The 25264-nt window shown below is 44.7% G+C and overlaps 2 protein-coding genes across 2 annotated transcripts in view; both read right to left on the bottom strand.

Moving 5' to 3' along the window:
• Positions 1-25264, bottom strand: part of slc44a5a (solute carrier family 44 member 5a) — a 53760-nt gene that overhangs the window by 10757 nt on the left and 17739 nt on the right. The window contains exons 2-4 of the mRNA XM_053651179.1: positions 12315-12363; positions 5490-5563; positions 692-776 (exon numbers count right to left, since the gene is read on the bottom strand). Of these exons, the coding sequence (XP_053507154.1) occupies positions 692-776; positions 5490-5563; positions 12315-12363 (208 nt within the window). The remainder of the gene's footprint in view (positions 1-691; positions 777-5489; positions 5564-12314; positions 12364-25264) is intronic.
• sdr16c5a (short chain dehydrogenase/reductase family 16C, member 5a) overlaps positions 11137-25264 on the bottom strand; it is a 41224-nt gene continuing 27096 nt past the window's right edge. The window contains exon 7 of the mRNA XM_053651184.1: positions 11137-12363. Coding sequence (XP_053507159.1) covers positions 12360-12363 — 4 coding nt within the window. The 3' untranslated portion in view covers positions 11137-12359. The remainder of the gene's footprint in view (positions 12364-25264) is intronic.

Genomic DNA, 25264 nt, shown 5'->3' with positions numbered 1-25264 from the left:
AGCTGCTTCTCATTCACGCCGAGCTCACGTCCTGCCGATCGCACCTCCGCACCGAGCGCACAAGAACCTCGGACAGAAACAACGTCCCGAGTCCAGTCCTGCGTCCTACACACACACACACACACACACACACGACTCCCCTGCCTTGTTTAACCCTAACCCTAACCCTACGATGGTTTCTATAGTAACAGCTTACACAGGGACGTATATAACGGACACGCCACACGATCTAAGACTAATAATTTTTTTTAAAAAGTGTATAAGAACAAAAACAAAAACAAGTTTTCTGTAAGATGTTTATTGAATGTTTACGGAAGGAGTCTCCAGTGTCAGTTTCTCAGTAACAACACAATCTACGTTTTTTTTTTTTGTCTGTCTCATTAACTTGAAAAGAGAGAGAGAGAGAGAGAGAGAGAGAGAGAGAGAGAAATGAGGCTGTAAGCAGGAACAGGAAGTAACGAGCTTCATGGATGTGTCCACAACATTATAACGTAACCATAAACGGATAAAACGTACAGCGTCATTCTTTAATAACTAACAATCGTAAGCGGAGTTCTCACCGACTCATTCGTGTATTGTCTAATCGACTCCTTACTGAAACGCATTTCTGCAGTTGATCGGATTATTTTGTATGTATGTCGGCTCCGCCCACAATCGGCTCGGATTTGCTGAAGGGGTGGGCGGTACTCACGCGTTGGCCGTGCCTTTCTGTCCACAGAAATCTCCCGAGCTGTCAGTAGGGTGGATCACTTTCCTGGGGTCTCCATGTATCCAGGCTAGAGGAACAAGTTCACACACACACACACACACACACACACACACATATTAGCTCTTCAGCTCCAATCCCTTCATATCCACTAAGCTTTAAATCCCTCGTATTAAAATGTATCAGGAAGGAACAAGCTCTCTGGACAGGAAGTGAGACTGTAACACAACCCCACACACACACACACACACACACACACACACACACACGCACGCACGCAATCAATGCAACTCGGAGGAACTATTGATTTCTCTTCTGCATTCGCACCTAATTAATAAAGTCACTACACACCAACAAGCGTCGCTTCTCCGTCTCTCCACATCGATCTAATCTATCCGATTCGTCCCGCTGACACATTCCCTCTTACATTACTGACGCATCTGAAGCCTTACATGTCCGCCGTCCACGCTAGACTCCCGCAGAGCGTTCATTTACAAACATTTTACATGTAAAATCAGCTCCAAACCACTCCGATGAAGCCTTTCTCCTCCCAATCCAACATGGCTGACGCCGACAGACTCTGATCTACGTAAACGCCGAAGACTCGTCTACGGGATAAAAATATACGTCCATAGAAATTTTCCCTCCTTTTGGTTAAATGTTCTGTAATATTTCAGACTTTAAATGCAAGTCAATTATTGAACACATTTCAAATATTTTTTTAAGCATAACGCTCGGTCGCCAGTGACAGCGTCATCGGCTTTTTAGCGTCGGTTATTAAAACGTCAGAATTGATAGATGTTGTGTATATATATATATATATAAAATCAGGCATGAATTAAATAAAATAATAAATCAATCAATTTACTACTACGGTACGAGACCAAGCATGAACATAATTCGAAGCAATATATACCGTATATCTTAATAACATTAAATGTAACTAGAAACGGATAAAAACTCTATCGTTTGTCAATACGGTTTAAAAACGGTAAACACTTCAGGACGTGCTGTTAGAGGAAAAGAATCCGCAGCGTGCTGCTTGCAGTAACTCCGCGTCGTCACGCCGCCATGTTGTTGATCGTTTTCCTCTAACAGCGTGACTCCGAGTGTTTTATTCCTCGCGTTTTCGAACGAATACGGGCCCGGCGTTCGACCTGCGTCTTGATTCGTTCCCATGGCAACTATTTAAAAAGGATCACCACTTCAATTTGATTTAGAAGGAGCCTGAAAGTCCGGTTTCTTTCTAGACGACAGTAAACAAAGAAAGAAAGAGATGACATCACGTCCTTACTTCATGTTAATGGCACGGATGGTAATGAAATGAAACACTGCATGCAAATGAGGTGTGATTTTATTTATAAAGAGCGAGTCGTTTGTTTACGCTCGTGTCGGTCAGCGTGACCGATGTGGGCACGGGAAGATGATGTCATCGCAAGATGAGTTCATCTTTTCGAGAGGATTAAAGTGGTGTGTCATCTGTATGCACGTGCGTGTGTGTGTGTGTGTGTGTGTGTGTATACAGGATGGTGACATCATTCTTGGCTGCTGTAGAGGGAGATTTTACTGTTCCCTTTTTTTTTTTTTTGAATATCTGTACTTCAATTGCTGTTGGCTAGAGATTTTTTTTTTTTTTAAATTGTCATGAAGAGACATGATGCCGTTCTTAAAATAAAAAAAAAAAGAAAAGAAAAAAAATGAAGAAAAAAGAAGCTCTACAGCTCCAGGGCTGATGGCGTAAAAACGACGCATGAATCGCTGTTTCAGATTCACAAGTGCACTTGACTTTGAAGGGGACTAAAAAGGCTTGCAGGTGGAAGCGCGGAACGCTCAATGACACGGATGACACGGAGACGTAACGGCTTACGTTAAAAAGCCGTGTCACGGAGACGATCTCATTTTTCACGGGCGTTTCTTCCCCTCACCCTGCGTATTAACCTTCGCCTTCGCACGGAATTTCATCTCGGTTATCCGGCTAGCTCTACAGCATGATACTAATGAGACTTCAAATCTGAGGCTCATGAGCTCCAAGCTCGCAGGCAATTTGACCGACTGACACAGACGATGGCGATGTGCGGGACACGAACATCGCGTCCTAGTGGAAATTTAACGCTTGTTGTTTCGGTCAAAAGATATAGACTAAGACGTCCTGACAATCCTGAGACAAACACGAGCATTCGAGTGTTTTCAAACCGATTGTAAATATGAAACCAGTGGTAGCTCAGTGGCAGCTCAGTGGGTATCTCAGTGGGCAGCTCAGTGGGTAGCTCAGTGGCAGCTCAGTGGGTATCTCAGTGGCAGCTCAGTGGGTATCTCAGTGGGCAGCTCAGTGGGTATCTCAGTGGCAGCTCAGTGGGTAGCTCAGTGGGTAGCTCAGTGGGTGGCTCAGTGGCAGCTCAGTGGCAGCTCAGTGGCAGCTCAGTGGGTAGCTCAGTGGGTAGCTCAGTGGCAGCTCAGTGGGTAGCTCAGTGGCAGCTCAGTGGGTAGCCTAGTGGCAGCTCAGTGGCAGCTCAGTGGGTAGCTCAGTGGCAGCTCAGTGGGTAGCTCAGTGGCAGCTCAGTGGGTAGCTCAGTGGCAGCTCAGTGGGTAGCCTAGTGGCAGCTCAGTGGCAGCTCAGTGGGTAGCTCAGTGGCAGCTCAGTGGGTAGCTCAGTGGCAGCTCAGTGGGTAGCTCAGTGGCAGCTCAGTGGGTAGCCTAGTGGCAGCTCAGTGGGTAGCTCAGTGGTTAAGATGTTGGTCTGCTGCACAGAAGGTCGTGGGTTCCCTGGCACTGTTGGGTCCTTGAGCAAGGCCCTTAAAGCTTAAATGTACATCGCTTCAGATAAGAGCATCTGTCAAAATGCCATGAATAAAAGTGAAACCAGTCCTGATCCCGAAGCTTCTGTTTTCATCGCAGCTTGGAGGTCGTTCATTGATTCGGCTATACACGAGGTTAAGACTACGAGAAAGTTGGGTTTCATTTCCCGGGTTAGATCGTCACGCTGTCTTCGGTGGCGAGACCAGAGAACCCTCAGTGACACGGAGAACCCGGGATGGAACCAGGCACCCTGCAGCAGTGAAGCAGCAACGCTACCCGCTGAACCAATGCGTAATCGGACGTTTCGGCATTTTTCACTCGTTGATACAGAGCCGGTGGTGTCCTGCCTGGACCTCTCCAGCTCACTGGCCACAGAACTCACCGATTAACTCAGAAAACAGTGGATTAGTGGAAGTAGAGTTAGCGCTACCCACTGAGAACGACTAGAACGTCCTCATGGGGTCGAACGATATGAAATATTCATAGTTCAGACAGAAATCAAGCACACGCTCTCGCCCACTCTCTCTCCTTACTTCAGTGCTCTTTTATCTTTATGTGTAAGGCTCCACTGCCACACTACTGTGCAAGGATTTGTCTTTTATTCACAAAATCCCAAGAAAAAGGTAACAAGCTGGGAGCTAAGCTGGCTACTGTAGCAGTGAATGTTAGAACCTTCAGGGAAAATTAATACAAAGCAACAAATAAACAAAATTCTCCCGTTTTACCTCGTGTAGTCGACAAGCCCGAACATTTTCTCACGAAAGACACCCAAAATGTTCTGTCCACACCTCCATACATCTTCAAATGGCTTCGTTGAGCAACACAATCTCGTTTTTAAATGAAACATTTAGACATTTTTACACCCTGGAAGCATATTTTCAACTTCTTGAACAATACAAGAACATGCTAAAACCTTCGGAGGCGGAGCCTAGAGTTATTTCAGTTGTCCAGTATGGCCATCTTGATATTCTGATAGATCGAGTTCAGCTGCATTGTGAAGTTTTGTTCATGTTCATGTTCATAGATCAGTCTGTCCAGGATTTCGCCAATTTGCGATCGCAGAAACGAACACAAAATCACGCAAACCCCGCAATATTCTGCGTAATTCGGCGATTCGGAATACCGCAGATTCGGACCGAGACGCTCTTCGATTCACGTGCGTCGAACACGAGTACAGCGAAAAAGGTCACGTTTACCAACAAACATCACCGCGAAGGACAATTTCGTGCCATTTTAAATTGCGCCGATTCAAGTAGTTTTCTGCAAAATAAATAAATAAATCAATCACAAAAAAATTCCGCAAGTTGCGTCGCAAATTTTGGGAAAAAAAAAAAAAAGCTGCATCAAAATCAAGCGCTTTCGGCCGCAACGATCACAAAAACAAAAACAAAAAAAAAACGGAGTGAAAATCCTGAACAGACTGTACAAAAACACGTTAAAATATTCGGAGGAGGAGCCTAGAGTCATTTCAGCCGTTCAATATGGCCGTCTCGATAGTATGATCGATCGAGTTCAGCTACATTGTGAAGATTTATTCGTGTTCACGAATCACATGTCATGAAGCACGACTACACAAAAGATTTGAGAGTGAACAGACTTCCGGTACTTGTTAGCTATTATAGCGCACTGTATGCAAATCTAATACAAAACTAAAGAAATAAACCGATATCTGTGTGACGGCTTTCTTAGCTTTGTACTGGATTCGATTACGATGTTAATAAAGCTAGAAATGAATACAAGCCTCTTCAACCAGAAGTGGAAAATAAAGTGAAGCACTTACGTGTATTTGTTTTCACGGAACTAATAAACTCCTTTAATTAATTCTGGGAAATGTGTTTTTCAAAAAAAGTGGGGTTTGACGTCCGGCGGTAAACGTTACGTGTTATGAAACTAAAAGATGTCTAACGTGGACCTGTTTATTTCCCCCGAGGAAAGACGAGTTCATGATTTCAGACCTGATGGAAAGCGGACAAAAGCAGCCACTCACCCACAGTGCCGAGCGCGGCGTAGCCGAGGATGACGACGACGAAGAGCACGCAGCACAGCACGTCCGTGCAGCTTCTGCAAGGAAGGAAGAGGACTGAGGGAAGATCTTCATCACGTCCAGGAACCCCAGGAAGCGACAGAAACTTTCACCCAGACAACTTTTAAAACCAACTGACAAACTGCATGTGATGTTCTGTGACGCAATTCACGCCGATCTACCGCGATCTGGTCGTGCCACCATGTCACGTCGCTTAAACCCGACGGTATTTACGTCGCAGTAAGCAAGCTGGACGGAAATAAACCGTAAACTGTAAATAAAGACATACAATACTAGTTATTGCTGGGGCGTAAGCTTTAATCTGATAGGCTATCTTTAAGCATTTTTCAATTTTTTTTAACCTAAAATGTTTTTCACTGTACACCCCTTCGGTTCCAAGCCGGTAATACACAGCCAACACGCCGTCCGTAATTAAATAGATCTAAATAATAATAATTACTTTTTAAAAAAGCCACAGCGGCAATAATAATAACTATAACTGACCATAGAAAAAGGAGGAATGAGTCAGAGAAATAAGGGAGTCCAAGGGTGATGTTTAATGCCGTATGCTGCCACCACCATGCTTCACAGCACGGATGGTCTTCTCAGGGGGTTGGGTTCCCACCAAATGTCATTTGGCAAGCTCTAAACAGGATTTATATGATTTGTGGAGTGTGTGTATCTCCAGGGGAGCAAGTGTACTAAATATTACGATCACGTGACACTTTAATCGGCTCCGTTCGACTAATGATGTGACATTTGATGGACCGATTTAGGTTTCACAGCAACAGGGGTGAATACTTATGCAAATCACAACTTTAACATTTTTGGAGGCTTTGGATGTTTCAGCTTCTGGTTTTGTTATTATTGCAGTAGTGAACAATATCGTCTCCACAAGTCTTTTTTTTTATTTTTTTTTAAGATTGGTGCAGTTTTTTTTTTCCATCCAAACAGTCAGAGTGAATTCTCTACCTCTGACTGAATCAATTATTTACACATTTCCAAACACTGTGAAATTTTCCTTTCGTTCAGAACTCGGCGCTGATGATGTCCTCCAGGACCCGGCTCGAACGCTCGAACCCGATCTCACGCAATTAGAAGGAAGTGGGGAGGAAGGGAAGGTTTGAATTCTGCTGGAATTAACGTAATGAATTCGAACGTATAGAGAGAGAGAGAGAGAGAGAGAGAGAGAGAGAGAGAGAGAGAGCGAGCGAGCGCTCGATAAAGCTTTGAAGCGCTGATCAAGGCTGCGAGCTCATAACAGCAAAGCAGCAAGGGCACATGGAGCGCTTCGGAGGAAACTCCAGGGACGGAGTCACAGATGCAGATTGTTGACAAGGACAGGAGAGAGAGAGAGAGAGAGAGAGAGAGAGAGAGAGAGAGAGATGGACAGAGAGTGAGAGAAAGAAACTCAGAGAGAGAGAGAGAGAGAGACAAAGAGAGAGACAGAGAGAGAGAGTTAGACAGAGAAAGAGAGAGAGAGAGAGAGATAGAGAGAGATAGAGAGAGAGAGAGAGAGAGACATATGCTGCTGTCCTCATGAACCCATCAAAACCCTGCCTGCTGTCTCAGGAGAAAAGGAAATGGCTGAGGCACTTCCTCTGATCTCTCAGTCTTCTGTTCCACAGCAGCTCACTCACAGCGTTCAGTTACAGGAAAACTCCGGTGTTTCTAGTCTCTATCCCCTGCCTCTAGTCTCTATCCCCTGCCTCTAGTCTCTATCCCCTGCCTCTAGTCTCTATCCCCTGTCTACTCTCTATCCCCTCCCTCTAGTCTCTATCCGCTGCCTCTAGTCTCTATCCCCTGCCTCTAGTCTCTATCCCCTGCCTCTAGTCTCTATCCCCTGTCTACTCTCTATCCCCTGCCTCTAGTCTCTATCCCCTGCCTCTAGTCTCTATCCCCTGTCTACTCTCTATCCCCTGCCTCTAGTCTCTATCCGCTGCCTCTAGTCTCTATCCCCTGCCTCTAGTCTCTATCCCCTGTCTACTCTCTATCCCCTGCCTCTAGTCTCTATCCCCTGCCTCTAGTCTCTATCCCCTGCCTCTAGTCTCTATCCGCTGCATCTAGTCTCTATCCCCTGCCTCTACTCTCTATCCCCTGCCTCTACTCTCTATCCCCTGCCTCTACTCTCTATCCCCTGCCTCTTTACTGCGTGGACAAGAATTTCAACTTGTTTCCCTGAACTGAGTTTCCAAAATACTTTTTACAAACTCACATACACAATGGAAGTCTGAGGGCAGCAGTTCTGCCAGAGAGAACTTATACAACAGATTTGTTGTTTTTTTTTGTAGAAAGATGAATTTTTGCAAATTCAGATGAAGCTCAATATAATGTGTATATTATTTATCCTATCAGAGATTTGTTCCGCTTTTTATTTCCTGAGCTTACAGATTACACGCTCCACAATCCGGAGCCCCGTATCTCTGGAAAGCGTACAATAATACGCGTAAAGGATCCCCCCCCCCCCCCCCGAGCTACCATTTCCTGCTTCACCGAAGCATTTGTTATTACCGTTTACCTTAATTAATTCATGGGTATTTTTAAATAAATAATTCTATTCATATTTAGTATAATTGCTATTTCTATTGCTTTTTATTTCTTCGGAAAGGCATTTTAACATATTAAAAATAGCTATATCAATATTATTATTATTATTATTATTATTACAGCTTTAAAATGGCTTTATTTAACCAGATATCGAAATATTTCATCTAAATGGAATTCAACAACTGCCCTTAGACTTCCATTATACATTATACTCCTTTCTTTCTTTCTTTCTTTCTTTCTTTCTTTTCTCTCTCTCGGTTCTTTTACAGGACAACAGATCAGAGAATCTGCAGAAAAATCCCGGAGTGGTCCTTTAAGCATGACCGGAATCTTCTACCTGCTTTTGGACATTAGTGTAAATTACAAATCGCTCGTTTTGATTTCAAGCGATGTCCGCAGCACCGAGGCGTTTAAAAAAAACCGCTTCCTTCTGCAGAAAGGTCAAAGACGTACACTTCCTGAAATGAATAATGGAAGTGTTTTAGCGACCTTGGTTTCAGGGGGGGGGAAGAAAAAAAAAAAAAAAGACTTCTGGACATGAAAGATGATCGTATTCCTCACACCTTAACACGTTCCCTTAATAGTGCTGCTGATTTAATGACCGCTCCGTAATCCTTCAACACCACGGCCTGGAAACTGTGTGCGTAAAATAAGTGGAAAATTAGAACAAAACAACAACAACAAAACAAAACACACACACACAATTGTACCTTTTTCATTAAAGTTGAAAGGTACTTCTTAAAAAGGTACAAAAGGTTTACGCTTCACCTCCGCAACAAGCGAAGGAACAGTCGGGTACCGTTTTTTCCCCCTGAGGAAAATACAGTAGGGTCAATGAACGTCAATGAACATCCTGTCATTGCTCCAGCGATTTCTCATCAGAAATACAATCGGGTCAAACGTTCTGAGAACGCTCACGTTCTCAGTCATTTCCATCCACACTGGATGACGCACCTGAGCTAACGTGAAGGATTGTGGGAAACGATTTCAGAAGAGCAAAACGATACGACCGTTCCGGCTCGGCTCGATGACTTCCTGTCTGTCTAGGCAGCGTTTTTCTGTTTCACACACGCTCCGTCTCTCTGGCTTGAAGTCACTCTGCGGTGGAGGTAAGGTTTATCTTCAGTTTCGCAAGCACAGGTACCGCCGCGTGACCTGCTTTCATCCCGAAAGAGTGTGTTTTCGCTCCTCCTTCCGACACGTCCCTCAACGAGCAACTTTAATTTGCTCGAAGCCGCCCCTGAAGTCCGGCGCACATTTACAGGACTTCGTAACGGGCGCATTAAGCCCTGACGTGCCTCGGGTGGAGACTAAACCAAGATTAAAATCAGGTCAACACAACTCTCGAGGAGCGCAGCTCTAAACAGAGCCAGGAGGCAGTGGAGGGATTTCTGAAGGACACGCTAGGCTAACCTGCGCTAATTAGAAATGCGGCGTGTTAACATGGGTCGGTGTTAGAGTACAGAGTGAGCTCAGAGAAACAAACAGAAATAATCCATCACAGGTTTGTATTCATGATACGTAACAACGTACACAGGGATGGGGGTGGGGTTGTTATTTCACATTTACGGAAGGAGTCTCCAGTAACAGTCAGAGGTCGAATTTGAACTTGGAGTCATCTTAATGAGAGCAGAGCAGCTTTTTGGTAGCAGGACAAGCTGCGTCTTTTAATCATTTCGGCCTCCGAATTCCCGAGATCTCGATCCGATCGAGCGATGTTCTGGACAAACAAGTCCGATCCACGGAGGCCCGACCTCGCAACTTACAGGACTTAAAGGATCTACCGCTAAGGTCTTGGTGCCAGATCCTGTACCACAGCACACCTTCAGAGGTCCTGCGGAGTCCGTGCCTCGACGAGTCAGAGCCGTTTTGGTGGCCCAAGGAGGACCTACGCAATATTAAGCAGGTGGTTTTAATGTTATGGCTGATCGTGTGTATATAATAGCGGTTAGCTAGTTAGCTAGTAGTTAAACATTACTTACATAATGTCGGTAGCTAGCTAGGTTCAGTTTTTTTCCACGCCAGGGAGAGAAACACAGACTTCAGAAGGTCATGAAGTCTTTAAAATCACAAACCTGCTTCTACCAAGCAATCTCCTCAGACCTACAGTACGGTAAGCATCCGATTGTATAAAAGATAAACAACTAGCAAGGCTGCCAATTTAGCACCGTGGGCGGAAGTGAGAATAAACTCAATTAAAAAGAAAAGGAAGAAAAACAACCGGCGTGGCATTCATCTGCATTTTCTCCTCCCGTCCAAGGTTCTTGTTTTTCCAGCTCGTGAGTAACGGCTGTGCTGTTTGTAGTGGATCTATAATTACATCTCGTGCTATCGAAAAAAGCAATCTCTGCCATCTCGCTCTTATCACTTCAAGCGTGTCTGGGAGGAATTTAAACGGCCAAGGACGTCGAGTCCCTGCCAGGGAAAATTATTCAGCCCCGGTATTGACTCGAGCCTCCGAGGAGAGGGTATTTACAGGTATTTGAAGGCTAATCTTTGGTCTTCCGTGAGGCGTAATTGCATCGCAGCGCACGCCTTAATGATTAGCTGCAATAATCTCCACAATATGGCACTCTGAGGAAAAGATAATTACGCTTCATCACCAGGTTCATAACACACTCGTTTGTTTGAGCTCATGAAGATGTCTGGTGTTTTTTCTCTTTTCTTTTAAAGCTCTGAAAGAGGATTAAAGGATGAATGGTTGTTCCAGGGGACTACGTGTTTTGGTAAGATGGAAGGCTGCGATGAAGAAACGTAGAACAGTTACATAAGGTATATAAGCCAGAGGGAAAAGACTGCTGTTCGCTCGTTGTTGTTTCGTTTTAGGAAAATAATCAACGATGTGATCAGAGTTACTGCTAAAGCGGATTATTTCCCTCCAACGAGCGAGCGTTCGTATTCGTAAGTGCTTTGTTCCTATTATATGTAACGAACGGCTTCGACATTTTTATTCGTTTATAATTAATCCCTGTTCTCACGCACGTTACGGCGGCTATAAACGCCCGTTCCCTCACCCGCCGATCTTATTTTTTTCCCCTCTCTTGACGTTTTCTACAGCTTTATACAGCTTTATACAGCTTTACATCTGACACTGGAGACTCCTTCCTTAAATGTTAAATAAACATCTCCTTACTGAAAACGTCAACATTTTTAAAAATATCAGTTCATGCATACAGACCTCTGTGAACGAGACGATATTAGAAAATGAATCACCTCCGTCTGACCAACTCCACCTTCGCACTTTAGGCCACGCCTCCTTCCTGACCGGCTGATAGACAGTATGAGAGTTAATTCAACACTGCAGGAGTTTGTCCGGCGCTGGACAAGTTAACACGCTCTCGGTGTGGGCTGTGCTGTCGGTAGTAATTAAGGACACGAGATGGACGACGTTCTCATTTTTTATTTAACGCTTCCCTGTTGCTCGAACTGGGTTAGTGTGTGTGTGTGTGACTCAGGTGCTATATAGACGTTACAGCTTTTAGTCACGGATACCTCTTCTTATACTTCTTATAGGCAAGTCCTGTAAGACTTGGGGGCCATTTTGGGAGATTTTTCCAGTCATACGAGACCAGAGTTCTGTTTAAATAAACAGGAAGAATCCAATCAATGATTGGTTTAAAAATGTGAAAAATAAACAATAATGATGATAATAATAGCAGCATTACTCTGTGTTTTGGGCTCAGATCTCAGGTCGGGTCCTCATTAATAAGGTCGACAGAACGGAAATAGCGAAGACATTAAAGGATAATATTTCTGGTGTTAAGGCTGCAATGATAATCAAAAAAACACCCATTACAGAGACACAATATTTTATTTAAAAAGAAAGATTTGCCGGAAAGGACTTCTGTTTGAGACGCGTCAGGACTGGGACCCAGCAGGGCGCAACAAAAAACGTCACAGGAACATTTCAGGGACTTTTGGGTATTTTGCGAAACTAAATTTGTTAGAAAATATTGTATACAGTAATGATGGGCTGGAGAGATGTAGCTGAGGTTGAGGAACTTTCAGAGCCAGAAGAAGTCCCACACCATGAGTCACCAAAAAACAACAACCAAAAAAAACCGTTGTGGTTTAGGCCACACCCACTTTGGATTTAAACCCGAATACAGAGATAATTATGAATAACTGGAGCACTGGAACAGATACAGATACAAATACAGATAGTGTCACTGTGTTCCACCCCTATACTGTAATCATTATGGACCATCTATAAGCTATAATGAATGAAAAAGGATTCTTTACCTGTTATGGACGGGCCCCCGGAAGGCCGGGTCAAACTTCCGTGGCTCACCTACGAAGAAGGAGGAAAGAAAAATGCAGTTAAGATTCATTCAGAAGTGACAAAGCGATAAAAAAATAAATAAACTAAAACAAAGCGAGCACAATGGCGGGTTTAACTTCATCAGCATTCAGTGCAGGTTTGAGGATACAGAAGAGACTCCATCCTGGGTTCTGACCCTGCTCAGGAGGAGGACGAAGGATGGAGAAAGATTTACAAACCCAGCAAGCTAGACTCGATATTTCTGACACTGAGCCGAAACACCAAAACGAGATGGAGACTGGACCTCTTTCTGTCTCGTTTATTACCAGCGTTCACTGCTTGGGAACGTTATTATAGCGTTTCCGTCTGTTAGTCCCAGTCAAGGAGGCGTGGCCTCTCTACCCTGTCAATCGATATATATATAACGATATGACAAAATCGATATCAGTACATTATAGCGTCGTAACGTTCCTACGTATCGTTTCTATAGTGACGGCTCGTTTACGAGGCGCGCCGGACGCTCCGAATAAACAGCGCTGAGGTGGTGGAGGAGGTCGTGTTTATCGTGTCGAACATTTATGGAAAGGAGTCTCCAGTGTCAGAGCTGTAACTTTAAGTTTCCTTTCACGTCAAAAAGTCGGAGGTCTTCACGCTTCGCGGTTTCGCGGTGACGTGACAGGCTGCGTTTTTGCTTTCAAGAGAGAGATTAAAAAAAGAAGAGAGGCTGGCGATTTCAGGGGGCGATTGTTTACAGCTGCTATAACGTAAGCGATAACATGTAAATGTAACTATACGGTAAACAGATTTTTTTTTTTTTTTAAAGTATGACGTGTTGATCTTTAATGAATAAAAACGTGTCCTTGGTGAGAAACCGCTCTTGCGTAAGAGGAATAAAAATAAAAAAACCACGACCGATTATTTTCCGACACCAGCGGGACACAGAGCGTTTAATTACTTACTTATCGTTAATTATTTGTTTCGAGCTTTTAATATTTTTTTAGGAATCTGGAGTCATAAGATGCTTGTGGTGTTGGGTTTAAGACGTAATAAAACTAGAAACCTTTACAAAACCATTCATTCAGATGCTCCTGGACCCTTGCTGTGACACACACACACACACACACACACACACACACACACACACACACACACACGGTCCAGGATGTACTCGAAGACGCTGCTCCACATATAAAAGCGCTACAGCTGGGGCGACAGAAGCATGGAGCCGATCTCTGCCGCAGCTTCTCATTAATAATTCCGTGTCATTTCCGAGCCGTAAACAGCTCCGCTGGTAGCAAAACAGCTTTCAGTCTCTCCGGAGCCGCGGGCGAGAGAGTGATGAACGAGCCGAGGATGACCTCTTTGTGGATCCGTGGGGGCAATTACAGCGGCTCGAACACGCCGTTCAGATCGTTTCAAACACGTTCCTTTTCTCACATCGGTACAAAATCACAACGCTCGATCACTCCCATTTATGAGCTGCGCGGACGTCGGAAAGATAATACTTCACAGGGTTTAAAGCGTCGGTCAACGAGCTACGAGACGAACGATCGTATGATATTTAGAACCGTTTTATCAGAGGAGGAAGAACAGGAAAATAGAGAAAAGGCACTTGAGGCGATTTATTTATTTGTTTGTTTGTCTGTTTGTTTATTTATTTATTTACCATATTCACTGACGTAGAAGTGGACGAACTACTGAATTACAGAAAACCAAGCTCTTCGTTGGTTCTGTAAGGGGTTCCGAGTCATAACCCTTTCCAATAGGAAACACTAATGACGGGATCTACATAGAACCTTTAAAAGGTTCCTCCAGACAGACAACTGAAGAACCTTGAAAGGTTGACAGTTTTCAATTTTTTTCCCCCGAGTGCACTTTCCCTCCACTTTTGTTCCCTCCATTTTCTCCCCAATTTGCTCTTGGCGAATTCGCACCCACCGGCTTCCTCCGAGAGTCAGTCAACTCATGCTGCGTGACGCTGCAGAGTAACGATAGACCGGTGTTGCTGTGATTGACAGATCAGAGAGAACGTCTATGCCCCTCCCACCCAGACAGCATGGTGGGAAGTAGAAGGTTTTCTCCAGTGTTTATTTTTTGCAGTTGTTTTATTCTAGTTTTGCTCTTATTCACCGGATGTGGTTAACTCAGCTCCCTATCAGGGCCGTAAAGTGGGCGGTGACTTTTCAGCTCCATTTCCACGGTTACAGCGATGATAATTAAGAGTGTCGCAACATTGGTGCCAACTTAACGACTTTTTTCAGACCCCTTCAGCACCAAATCTAGCTCGATCTAGATGTTGTCTTTAACTTTTATGGTTTGTGGTGGTATCGCCAGACGACGTCACGGTTATAAAATCAGTCTCGACAGGCCGCGTTTCCTAGCGACACTGTTTCATACTCTGACAGCAGAAACGGAAAAATACGTACGTGAGAGCGGCTTTATTGGGAATCCGGCTGTGTTAAAATACAGCATGTTAGCACAGAGAGTAAGAGAGAAGCAAACAGACGTAAAAGGCTGACACTAGGCGGAATGCAAATACGGCACGATGACATCATGAATATGCTAATTAGAGCATGACGTCAACTAGCGACATGCGAGCAGGCTTTAGCTACTTTCCGCTGAAAGCAGTTAGCAACAGTCAGTAGTAGCGTAGTAATTTAAACGGATCTGAAAATCAGACCGAATTATTATCTCCTACCTCACTGTTTCTGAACCGTAGGACCCCTAGTGGTCCGTGGCGTAATTACAGGGGGGGCCGTAGGAAAGTTTTTAAAACGTTTAAATAACATATATATGTTTGTTAAATGTATCAAAATATATTCAAATATATCATACGCCCAACAAATGTAGGAACAATTTAAGATGCGTTTTAGAATGAACCAATCTGGTTGTTTAAAAAAAAAAATGAAACGATAATTTGGTAGACAAGTTCAAGCGTCGCGTTGACGGATAAAATACACAACAGATCCTCCAGAGAGTCAGATTTAAAATGTCACGCCGACAATAAAACGTGAAAAAAATCAATAAAATAAAATCTGGAAACGTTTTGATTCAATGTCCAATGTTAACATTATTAACGTTCAAATATTAATAAAATAAAGTAACACATATAGAAATGACGGTTAAATACATATATCTAGCCTAGAACTGTTGCGGAGTGAAGGGCGTCCAGAGCTCACGATAGGTTGAGAACCGCCGTCCTAACTCTTTTCAATTCGAAAATAGCTTGAGTCCGACATAATATAAGGACACGCTGGTTTTGGATGAATAAAAATCAGGCTATTCTGCGTGTGTGTTTGTGCAATTAAACCCGTATCCTTCCTTCATATCCGTCTGCACAAATATAAGATTAGTTAAGAAAGGAAGAATCGATTTCCGCGCCTCGTCTGGGGTTTTTTATCGAGTTGCAACGTCTCGTATCAAGAAAGAAACGAGATTCTTGACTGACCGATCGTGTAAACGTTCCTGAAATGCACGTAAACATGATTTTTAATGTTTTTTTCCCCGCTGACGTACTGCCTGTCTATCAGACGCTGCTTAAGATTTTCAGAGTTTCCGGGTCAGTAAGCGTGAAGGACAAGACACGGCTCAGTAAACCATGTTTATATATATATATTTATATATTTTCTCTGCGTATTCTGACGTTATTTTCTGTGGTTCCACCGTCCTGTCAGCGAGCGCACACGTTCCAGAGCGTTGTTGGCGTAAGACAGCGTGGACGCCGCTGGGTCTGACCGTGCAGTGTGTGTTGCTGAAGGTGAGAAGGTCAGAGCTCGACTGAGCGCAGGGAATAAAATATGCATTTCGGCTCTCAGGGGTGGAAGTAATAAATAAATAAATAAATAAATAAGGTTTTCCAAAGTCGCTTTCCTTATCGTGTTAGCGCTTGGTATGGAACAGAAACGTACACCCGTGTTAGCCGTGGCTAATTCTCATTCTGTAGCTAAGTATATGACGATCAGAATTCGCCCCCTGGTGGCAGTCGTACTGCATGTACAATTTGTTCGCAACTTGGTAGATTTTTAACAACGGGCACGAATTGATCGTAGTCCGTCGCGCACATAAAACATTTATACGTCAATAATTCACTTTCGCAAACATGATACGAGGTATAACTTACTAGCTAGCTAGCTAGTTGTACAGAACCCAAGCTATTACAGTATATAACGAGCTTTAATGCTAACCAGCAAACATTAGCAAGCTCGTCTGGCAGATGTATTGAAATAAAATGCTACAACGAACATATTACATCTACGTTACGAAAACATCAGTCAATACGCAGTAAACGTGAGATTTAAAATAATACACTCCCTCCCTGGACGCGTTTTTGTCTGAAATATAGTGTACATTACTTCCGTCTTTACTTCTAACGTTGTCCCGACATGACTAAAAATCTTATCATAAATATTACTTTAGTTTTAGTTTCCTCTTCACGACGAAAGCCGCAAAGAAAGGTTTTTATTTTAAAACAGAGGCTGCCCATTTCCAGCCCATGGAAGCATCTGTACTGCATGTGTTAATGAAATCCTGGGAAATCCTGCGTTTGGGGTTTGAGGGACGCGCTGGTGGGTGGCACTGATCTCTTTTATCTGCTCGCTCAGGTTCCCAGAGGAACGAGGGATTAAAGAGCGAGAGAATCAAAAGACGAGAGTGTTTCAGTGGTGTGAAGGCAGGAAACATCTTTATTCTTAGGAGAGATTTATTAATCTCCTCATCAGCGTCTCCATAGCCACAGCGATGTTCGCGGTACATGTCCCTCGCACCCGCACATGTCCCTCGCACCCGCACATGTCCCTCGTACCCGCACATGTCCCTCGCACCCGTACATGTCCCTCGCACCCGTACATGTCCCTCGCACCCGCACATGTCCCTCGCAACCGCACACGTCCTTCGCACCCGCCCCTCGCACCCGCGCACGTCCCTCGCACCCGCACGTCCCTCGCACCCGTACATGTCCCTCGCACCCGTACACGTCCCTCGCACCCGCACACGTCCCTCGCACCCGCACGTCCCTCGCACCCGTACATGTCCCTCGCACCCGCACATGGCCCTCGCACCCGTACATGTCCCTCGCACCCGTACATGTCCTCCGCACCCGCACATGTCCCTCGCACCCGTACATGTCCCTCGCAACCGCACACGTCCCTCACACGCTCCTGTACATTTTCCTCACACTGCCAAGCAAATTACATCTCTATAGCAATGTCGAGAAAGGACATCACTTCTTGAACGTGCTCCAATGGCCTGGTCTGGGATTCTACACACATACACACACACACACACACACACACACACACACACACACACATTATTAGAAAAAACACCATTGTTCCATTGTTCTCCACCTCACTGAACACTGTTGTGCAGCAGGAACGAATCAGATGGATCCAATCCAATACACACTCCTATTTTCTTCACCGCAGCACATCAGAGTTGTATTAAATACTCAATCCAGCATACATCAGGAAAAAAGTCAAGTTATACACGCAGAAGGAAACTACTAGAACAAAAGTGTACAGAGTCTAAATCAGCAAATCAGAGTCGGTAAACTGAACCTTCACCTTGAACACTCTGCTGATATCCGATTAAATCAGCCGCACAAACCGCAGGAGCCTCAGGAGCTGCAGAACTGATAAGTTCACACCGACTCACCTCCAAACCACGATATCTACTCAGGCTGGAGAGCGAGGAGCTGCCGGAGCCCGGGGTGTACTCCGACGCCAATTTCATACTCTTCGCTTCACTGTATTGATCCCGCTGACCTCTGCCTCATGACTCATGACAATGTGATGCAGCTTCACTGAATCCTGACCAGAACCCTAGACTGTGTCCACCAACCATTTTCCATATGGACCAACCCATCGCAGGGCACAACCACACACACATAAACATAAACACACTTTGGAAACGCTCATCAGCCCACAGTACACGGCTTTGGACTGAGGGAGAAAACCAGAGTACACGGAAGAAACCCCTGAAGCACGGAACAAACACGCAAACTCCACACACACAGGGCGGAGGCGGGATTCGAACCCCCGACCTCAGGGGTACGTGGCAAAACTGAATGCGCAATTACTCCGCTTCTAAACGTAGTCGAGATGTTCTGTGTCTAAAGTTGCTTATTTCGTTTTGCCCTGGAGCTATGATGCTAATGTAGCTAACAAGTAATGGACGTGTATAGCTACCGGGTTAGCATGGCGCAATCTAGGAGTTTTAAAAAAAAATATATACATATATAAAATTATATTTTAAAGATTCAATTTCATCCATGCTATCTCGGAAAAAACATATCCTGACATAATTTATCGCAGTATCGAAACGGTGTACCAAAAAACGGACAAAAAAAACCCCACCCCGACTGTCGAAAGATTAAAACGGTCAAGGTCGTAACTCCATCTTGAAATCGAATCGCTTTCTTCCTCAGCGCATTGCTCGTCAGACTCAGGTGAGGGGGGGCGTGGCCTCAAGTTTTTCACGCTAATAAACAGTGTTATTATACAGTTGCGTGCAAAAGTTTGCACACCCTCGAGACCAAATGGACACGAAGGACTACTTATGCGTACAGCGAGAAGACGTTTCGTGGTTTGTTTTTTTTTTTAAACGGTTTTCGCAGAGAGTCGTACAGATTAGGACGAGTAACGGGGGAAAAAAAAAAAACAGAGGCTCACGTCAAAACACATCCTTCGCGTGTTCTTTGAAAACGCTCGTCTTTTGAAGGATATTCCAAAATTGTCATTGTAATTGGGTGAGATAATTTGTAAAATAAAATAAAATTTTAAAAATCCAAGCACGCTGAGTTTCGGCACCAAATCCTAGTTCCATTTAGAGTTCTATTGTTAATATATACACACACACACACACACACACACACACAGCAAAAACGTCGCGGCTGAACGGAAAAATGCTGTCAGTTGGATTTTTTACGCTTCACGTACGCTCCGTATCATCCTCTCACTTTATAAAATCCGGCGTTGACAGGAAGTGATGGATGTCTCCGGCTTTATCGTCCTGGCCGCGATCCGCCGAGAGCCTCCATGGCAACAGACGGGCCTCGTCATCTTAATTCCAATTTCATTTAAGAAGCTTGGCTTAACTGCGTTATCGTGGGCTGCTCTGAAGATCTGTGACCATCTTAATATCATCAAGACGCCGCTTTACCAGACGTGAAAAAAAAAAATCGGATCGGTCTTTCTGCTTTTAATGTTGGTGTGACGAGCTCGGGCTTCGGGAAACGCCGCACCTGTTCTGAGCTCATTTACAACTTAATGTTGGGTGAAACGGGCGCCTTCGACACGACGGCCTGCGGTGAGACGCGCACTAGCGTTATCACTGGCTGTCAGAGACAATCACGTTCATCAGAGCTGCTGTGTGTGTGTGTGTGTGTGTGTGTGTGTGTGTGTGTGTGTGTTAAAATCTTCACGACAATCCACCTGCTCTATAAATATCCTGTAACCTGCCATTAGAAAGACAATCGTTCAATCGCTAATTCAGAAGGAATTTTACAACTGGAATATAATTTACATTTATAAATATTTATATATATATATATATATATATATATATATAAAAAAACACTTTTACAAGCTTAAGATCCAACTTTTTGAATTTTTTGTTTGCTAAATAATTCCCAAATTCATCTCATTTATTCCTTTTTCAACGTCTATGTCAAATGATGGGTTCGTACCTTGAATGAATATACAAAAAAACGAACAAAAACAAAGGTCGTATAAACGATGTGACGTAGAAATATTCAGTTCCGGTGGAAATGGTTCGGATGTACGCTACAGAACGTAGTGAGCAGATATACTTTAAAAAACAAAACAAAAAAACAATTCATTTGGAAGTTAAGGGGAACGTTGAACTATTTATTCCTGCGTGATTTCTGATCAAATGTGCACGGAAGGAGTCTCCAGTGCCAGAGTTAAAGCTGTAGCTTTAGGATTTGTGACATCACAATGAGTTTTTCTGCTTTTATTTATTTATTTATTTATTTATTTATTGGTAACATGACGAGCTACGTAGCTCATTTGTTTGTTCTGAATGAAAAAGTGAGGCTTGCGAGGGAACGTCCGTTTGCAGCTGCTGTAACGTAAACGAGACCTCGTTTCCCCAACATCGACTGTAGCTAGAAATGGATAATAAGTACGGCACGATGTCCTTTATGAAATAAAACATGGTCAGCGATGGAAGATCGGCTGTGGTATGAGAGGAATAAAACACTTCAGGGTGGTAAGAGCAAGTCGTCATGGCTGATTATTTTCCTGTAACGGCGTGACGAAGAGACGAGACGAGACGAGACGAGACGGAGGCACGAGCGATATCCGTGAAGGGCGTCTCCTAGATTCTGTCCTGATTCCAAACCAGCTTTCCACAAGATCGAACCCTGCACACGATTCTCAGGTCGTGCCGTTACTCCGAGTCCGACAGGAGCCCGGGTGGAGTGGAGTGGAGTGGAGTCGGGTCGTACGGCCTCGTGTCCTCGCTCTGACTCAGGATTAAAGTGCTTTGCAGGCTCGTCTGAGGGGATTATGAGGACCAGCAGGACGCCTGAACTACTCACAGATGCTCCTGCATGCTAATGAATGAGATTTGGCATTCATCAACGTAAACCAATGAGGCGTTTCACATCGCGGCTCATAATTCCTCCGAATCTGCTTCCACGGCTCAACACACGCTTTTAGAAATGGCTCCATATGTATCTTCTGAACAGTGCGCTCGTTGCTCTGATACCGTAAAACAGTTCACTGTGGGCTTTTTTCCCCCCTGTGTGTGTGTGTGTGTGTGTGTGGGATACAAATGGAAAACAAAAAAATCACAAACCGCCTCACACCTCCAGGGTCGGGGGTTCTATTCCCGCAGCTGCCCTGTGTGTGTGGAGTTCGCATGTTCTCCCCGTGCTGCGGGGGTTTCCTCCGGGTACTCCGGTTTCCTCCTCCAGTCCAAAGACATGCACGGGAGGCTGATCGGCGTGTCCAAAGTGTCCGTAGTGTACAAATGGGTGTGTGAATATGTATTTGCCCTGTGACGGATTGGCACTCTGTATAGGGTGTACCCCGCCTTGTGCCCCATGCTCCCTGGGATAGGGTCCAGGTCTCCCCGCGACCCTGTAGGATAAGCGCTATAGAAGATGGATGGATGGAAAATGTTTCGTGGACATTAAACGTAACTATAAATGGATAAAAAGTATGACGTGTTATAAAAGAGTCAACGTCATGGTGGTGACAGTAACAGTTTCATCACACCATCCTGTCGTTGGTTATTTTCCTATAACAGCACAACACAGAGTGTTTTTATTCTGTAATCTGTATACAGAGCTCCAGACAGACGTCTGGGATGTCTGGTGTTTAGTGGAGGTGACATCTCTCCAGGCACTTCCTGTTGCCTTGACAATGAACATCACGTCTGATTTGGGGCAGATACGCCGCTTTTAATGAAGCATCCTGCGACTCTGCAGCCAGGAAACTAATCACACGCTTTGAACGACGATGGATTGGGAAACGTCCGGGCTGAAAATCCTCCCGGGGCGTTTTATCTACGGCATCTCGCTTCAGTCGAGTCGGTCGGCGTAAACACGGGAGCGCAGGGGGACGCGACGAGCGCGGAATGAAAATGAAGTTCACGGAAACTTCGTTGAAAATCGGAATGAACTTTGTAAATGAGACGCTCGCGGTTGTTGTTCTCGCCGCTTAGGAACCACGAGGGACAAGGTGTGAGGTGTTTTTCCAAAACAGACCCCAAAAACACAAACCGGGCTGGTAGTTCACCGCATTGTTGAAGGTGCCTGAGGGGGTTCATAAAAAAGAAGCCCAATATTCCGCTTTATCTGTTCCACAGGTGGAAAATACTTGAGGAATTGTACTTTGTTTATGAAGTAATGTTCTGTACGGTTTGTCATTTACTCAAGTGCTACTTGACCGTACTCTTACTGATTTAAAGCTGCAGTATGGAACTTTTTTTGGGGGGGGGGTTAAAAATGGACAAAAATCAATTGTCGAGCAAGTATTTTTTTATGAAATCAGCGCTCGAAACCGTCTCCCGGATTTGGCGGGAAACGTCAGTTTGACGTCATTCGTCTTTGCGTGGTCATGTCACGTCTGCTATATCGCGTGTGTGTGTGGGGCTGAGGATGGGGAAATGTTTGTAATTTGTTCTTACAAGAGTTGCTTAGAATTTCAACCTGTCATCTAGACGGCCGCTTTAATCCGGATAGGTGTAAACGCAATCATCGTTGACGTCTGGGGAATCGGCTGCTGTCAGAACCAAGAAACCTCAAACTACAGAGAGCCTGCAGTCAGAAAGGGAAAGCGACAGAGCCCATGCTAAAACGAGAATAAACATGCGCATGGCTTTCGGGAGGTGTAGAAAACTCCGAGATCTGAAGGGATCGAAGATTGACACGGAGATGTTTTTTCTTTTCTTCTGCTGAAGAGGTAAGACATTTCAGTGGCTCAATAGGTAGTTAGCTAAGATTAGCATGCTTGTTTGCTTGATTCAGCTAGGTATCGAGTCTCCTGTGTGGTTTTTTTTGTTTCTTTGTTGATGTGCTTATTATTTTAATTCGCCCTTATTTTCTGCTAGCTATGAGAGAGAGAGCGAGCAATTCACCTCTTCTCCAAGAAAATATTCAACTCTTCTCCACCTCCGTTTTGAAGTTTCGGAGCTAACACACAACACGTACGTATACCTCAAACCATCAGATTCATCCGCGCAGTGGAGCAGTGCCGCAGCACACTCCAGGTAAAATCGCACCCCACTACAATTCGACTAGCCCCCTAAACAAATTTTTGCTAGCTGCTGTAAAGGATGCTAGTCTAACCAGGCATTAGCATAGCAAACTGGCTCTGGCTAACTATAAGACAGTCGTGTTAGCAACATGAGATGGAGGTCTTGTTGGGGACGTAAAGGAGAGTCATTTTAGACGAGGACATTGGGGACATTTTAGACGAGTTGGGGACATTGGGGACATTTTAGATGAGTTGGGGACATTTTAGACGAGTTGGAGACATTGTAGACATTTTAGACGAGGTGGGGACACTGGGGACATTTTAGACGAGGTGGGGACACTGGGGACATTTTAGACGAGTTGGGGACACCGGGGACATTTTACACGAGTTGGGGACATTGGGGACATTTTAGACGAGTTGGGGACATTGGGGACATTTTAGACGAGTTGGGGACATTGGAGACATTGGGGACATTTTAGACGAGTTGGGGACATTGTGGACACTGGGGACATTTTAGACGAGTTGGGGACACTGGGGACATTTTAGACGAGTTGGGGACACCGGGGACATTTTAGACGAGTTGGGGACATTGGGGACATTTTAGACGAGTTGGGGACATTGGGGACATTTTAGACGAGTTGGGGACATTGTGGACACTGGGGACATTTTAGACGAGTTGGGGACACCGGGGACATTTTAGACGAGCTGGGGACACCGGGGACATTTTAGACGAGTTGGGGACACCGGGGACATTTTAGACGAGTTGGGGACATTGGGGACATTTTAGACGAGTTGGGGACATTGGAGACATTGGGGACATTTTAGACGAGTTGGGGACATTGTGGACACTGGGGACATTTTAGACGAGTTGGGGATATTGGAGACATTGGGGACATTTTAGATGAGTTGGGGACACTGGGGACATTTTAAGCAAGTTGGTGACATTGGGGACATTTTAAGCGAGTTGGTGACATTGGGGACATTTTAGACGAGTTGGGGACATTTTAGACGAGTCTTTGTTTACTCCAGCATGCTGAAACATTTTAGTGAGGTAGGGCCTGAGTCGCCTGTCCATGTTCAAAAGGCTACAGCGCTACGACTTCATGTAGCATGAGAGGGTCGGAGCAGATGATGAACTACACCTATGAACTTGATTGGATGCTAAACTGAGCGCGCTGGATTAGCGTAATGGATTGAAAGCACATTCAAAAAATATTCAATTGAAATAAATACACCAAAGCGACACTTATCCGCAGTAATGAAGTACAACAGCTCATGTCTTTTCCACTCCTGCTCAGGAGATGTTGCTGTTTTTTTTTTCTCCTGTGCAGTAGAAACAGACAATAAAACTCACATCCTTGCTGCAAAATTTAATGCTAATGCCATCTGGCCCTGAACGGCGAGCGCGGAGTGAAAGGAGTGAGAGCTGATTATCCTCGGAGCGTCCTCGTCATTGGTATTCAAGGCCAATGCAGCTCCTGCACACCGACTCTGAGCAACCCTGCACTGCAAGCACCACTTACAGTACGGTGCATTCTATCGTAAATGTGTTTCATTTCACGCCACGCCCCGTTCCAGCTGAACGTCTGAACGTGCAGCTGCGACGCATATATATCCGCTTTAAACCCGACACATCTGGGTGTTTGGAGACGAGACGCTCACGCCGAGCTGACGCGCCGGGATTCTTTCAAAAGCAATGTTACCTAAAGGCGCCTTCACAGCAAAGAGAAAAGAAAGAGAGAGAGAAAAAAAAAAACGAGGCCATGTTTCTCCCCGACTGCAGCACGAAGCCAACGAGAAGCGAGCAGGTGTCGCGTTTGAGTCGAATACGAGTTGCGTAATCGAGCGCCTTTGATCCCACACTGATTATTATGTTATATTTCCCTCCTCACATCTACACGAGGGATCTGCTATACCACAACGATAATAAACTGTTTCCAGCCCGCTCCGAAAGTATCGGAACAGCGAGGCCAGTTCTATTGTTTGGGTTTGAGGGCAGAAGATGAATACGAGACGGCAGATCAGAATTTCAGCTTTTCATGTCCTCATATTTACATCTAGACCCGGTGAACAATTTAGAGATTGGCACCTTTTGTTTGAACCCAGCCAATTTTTAAAAAGTGAGCAAAGATATTGGAACACGTGAGTCATTTCTTACTGCCCTGTTAATACTCTTGGTTTGAGCCCTGGGTTTCACCTGCGAAGAC

This window comes from Ictalurus furcatus, chromosome 20, assembly GCF_023375685.1.
Source record: "Ictalurus furcatus strain D&B chromosome 20, Billie_1.0, whole genome shotgun sequence".
NCBI lineage: Eukaryota > Metazoa > Chordata > Actinopteri > Siluriformes > Ictaluridae > Ictalurus > Ictalurus furcatus.
This window is presented reverse-complemented; position numbering and strand designations above follow the sequence as displayed.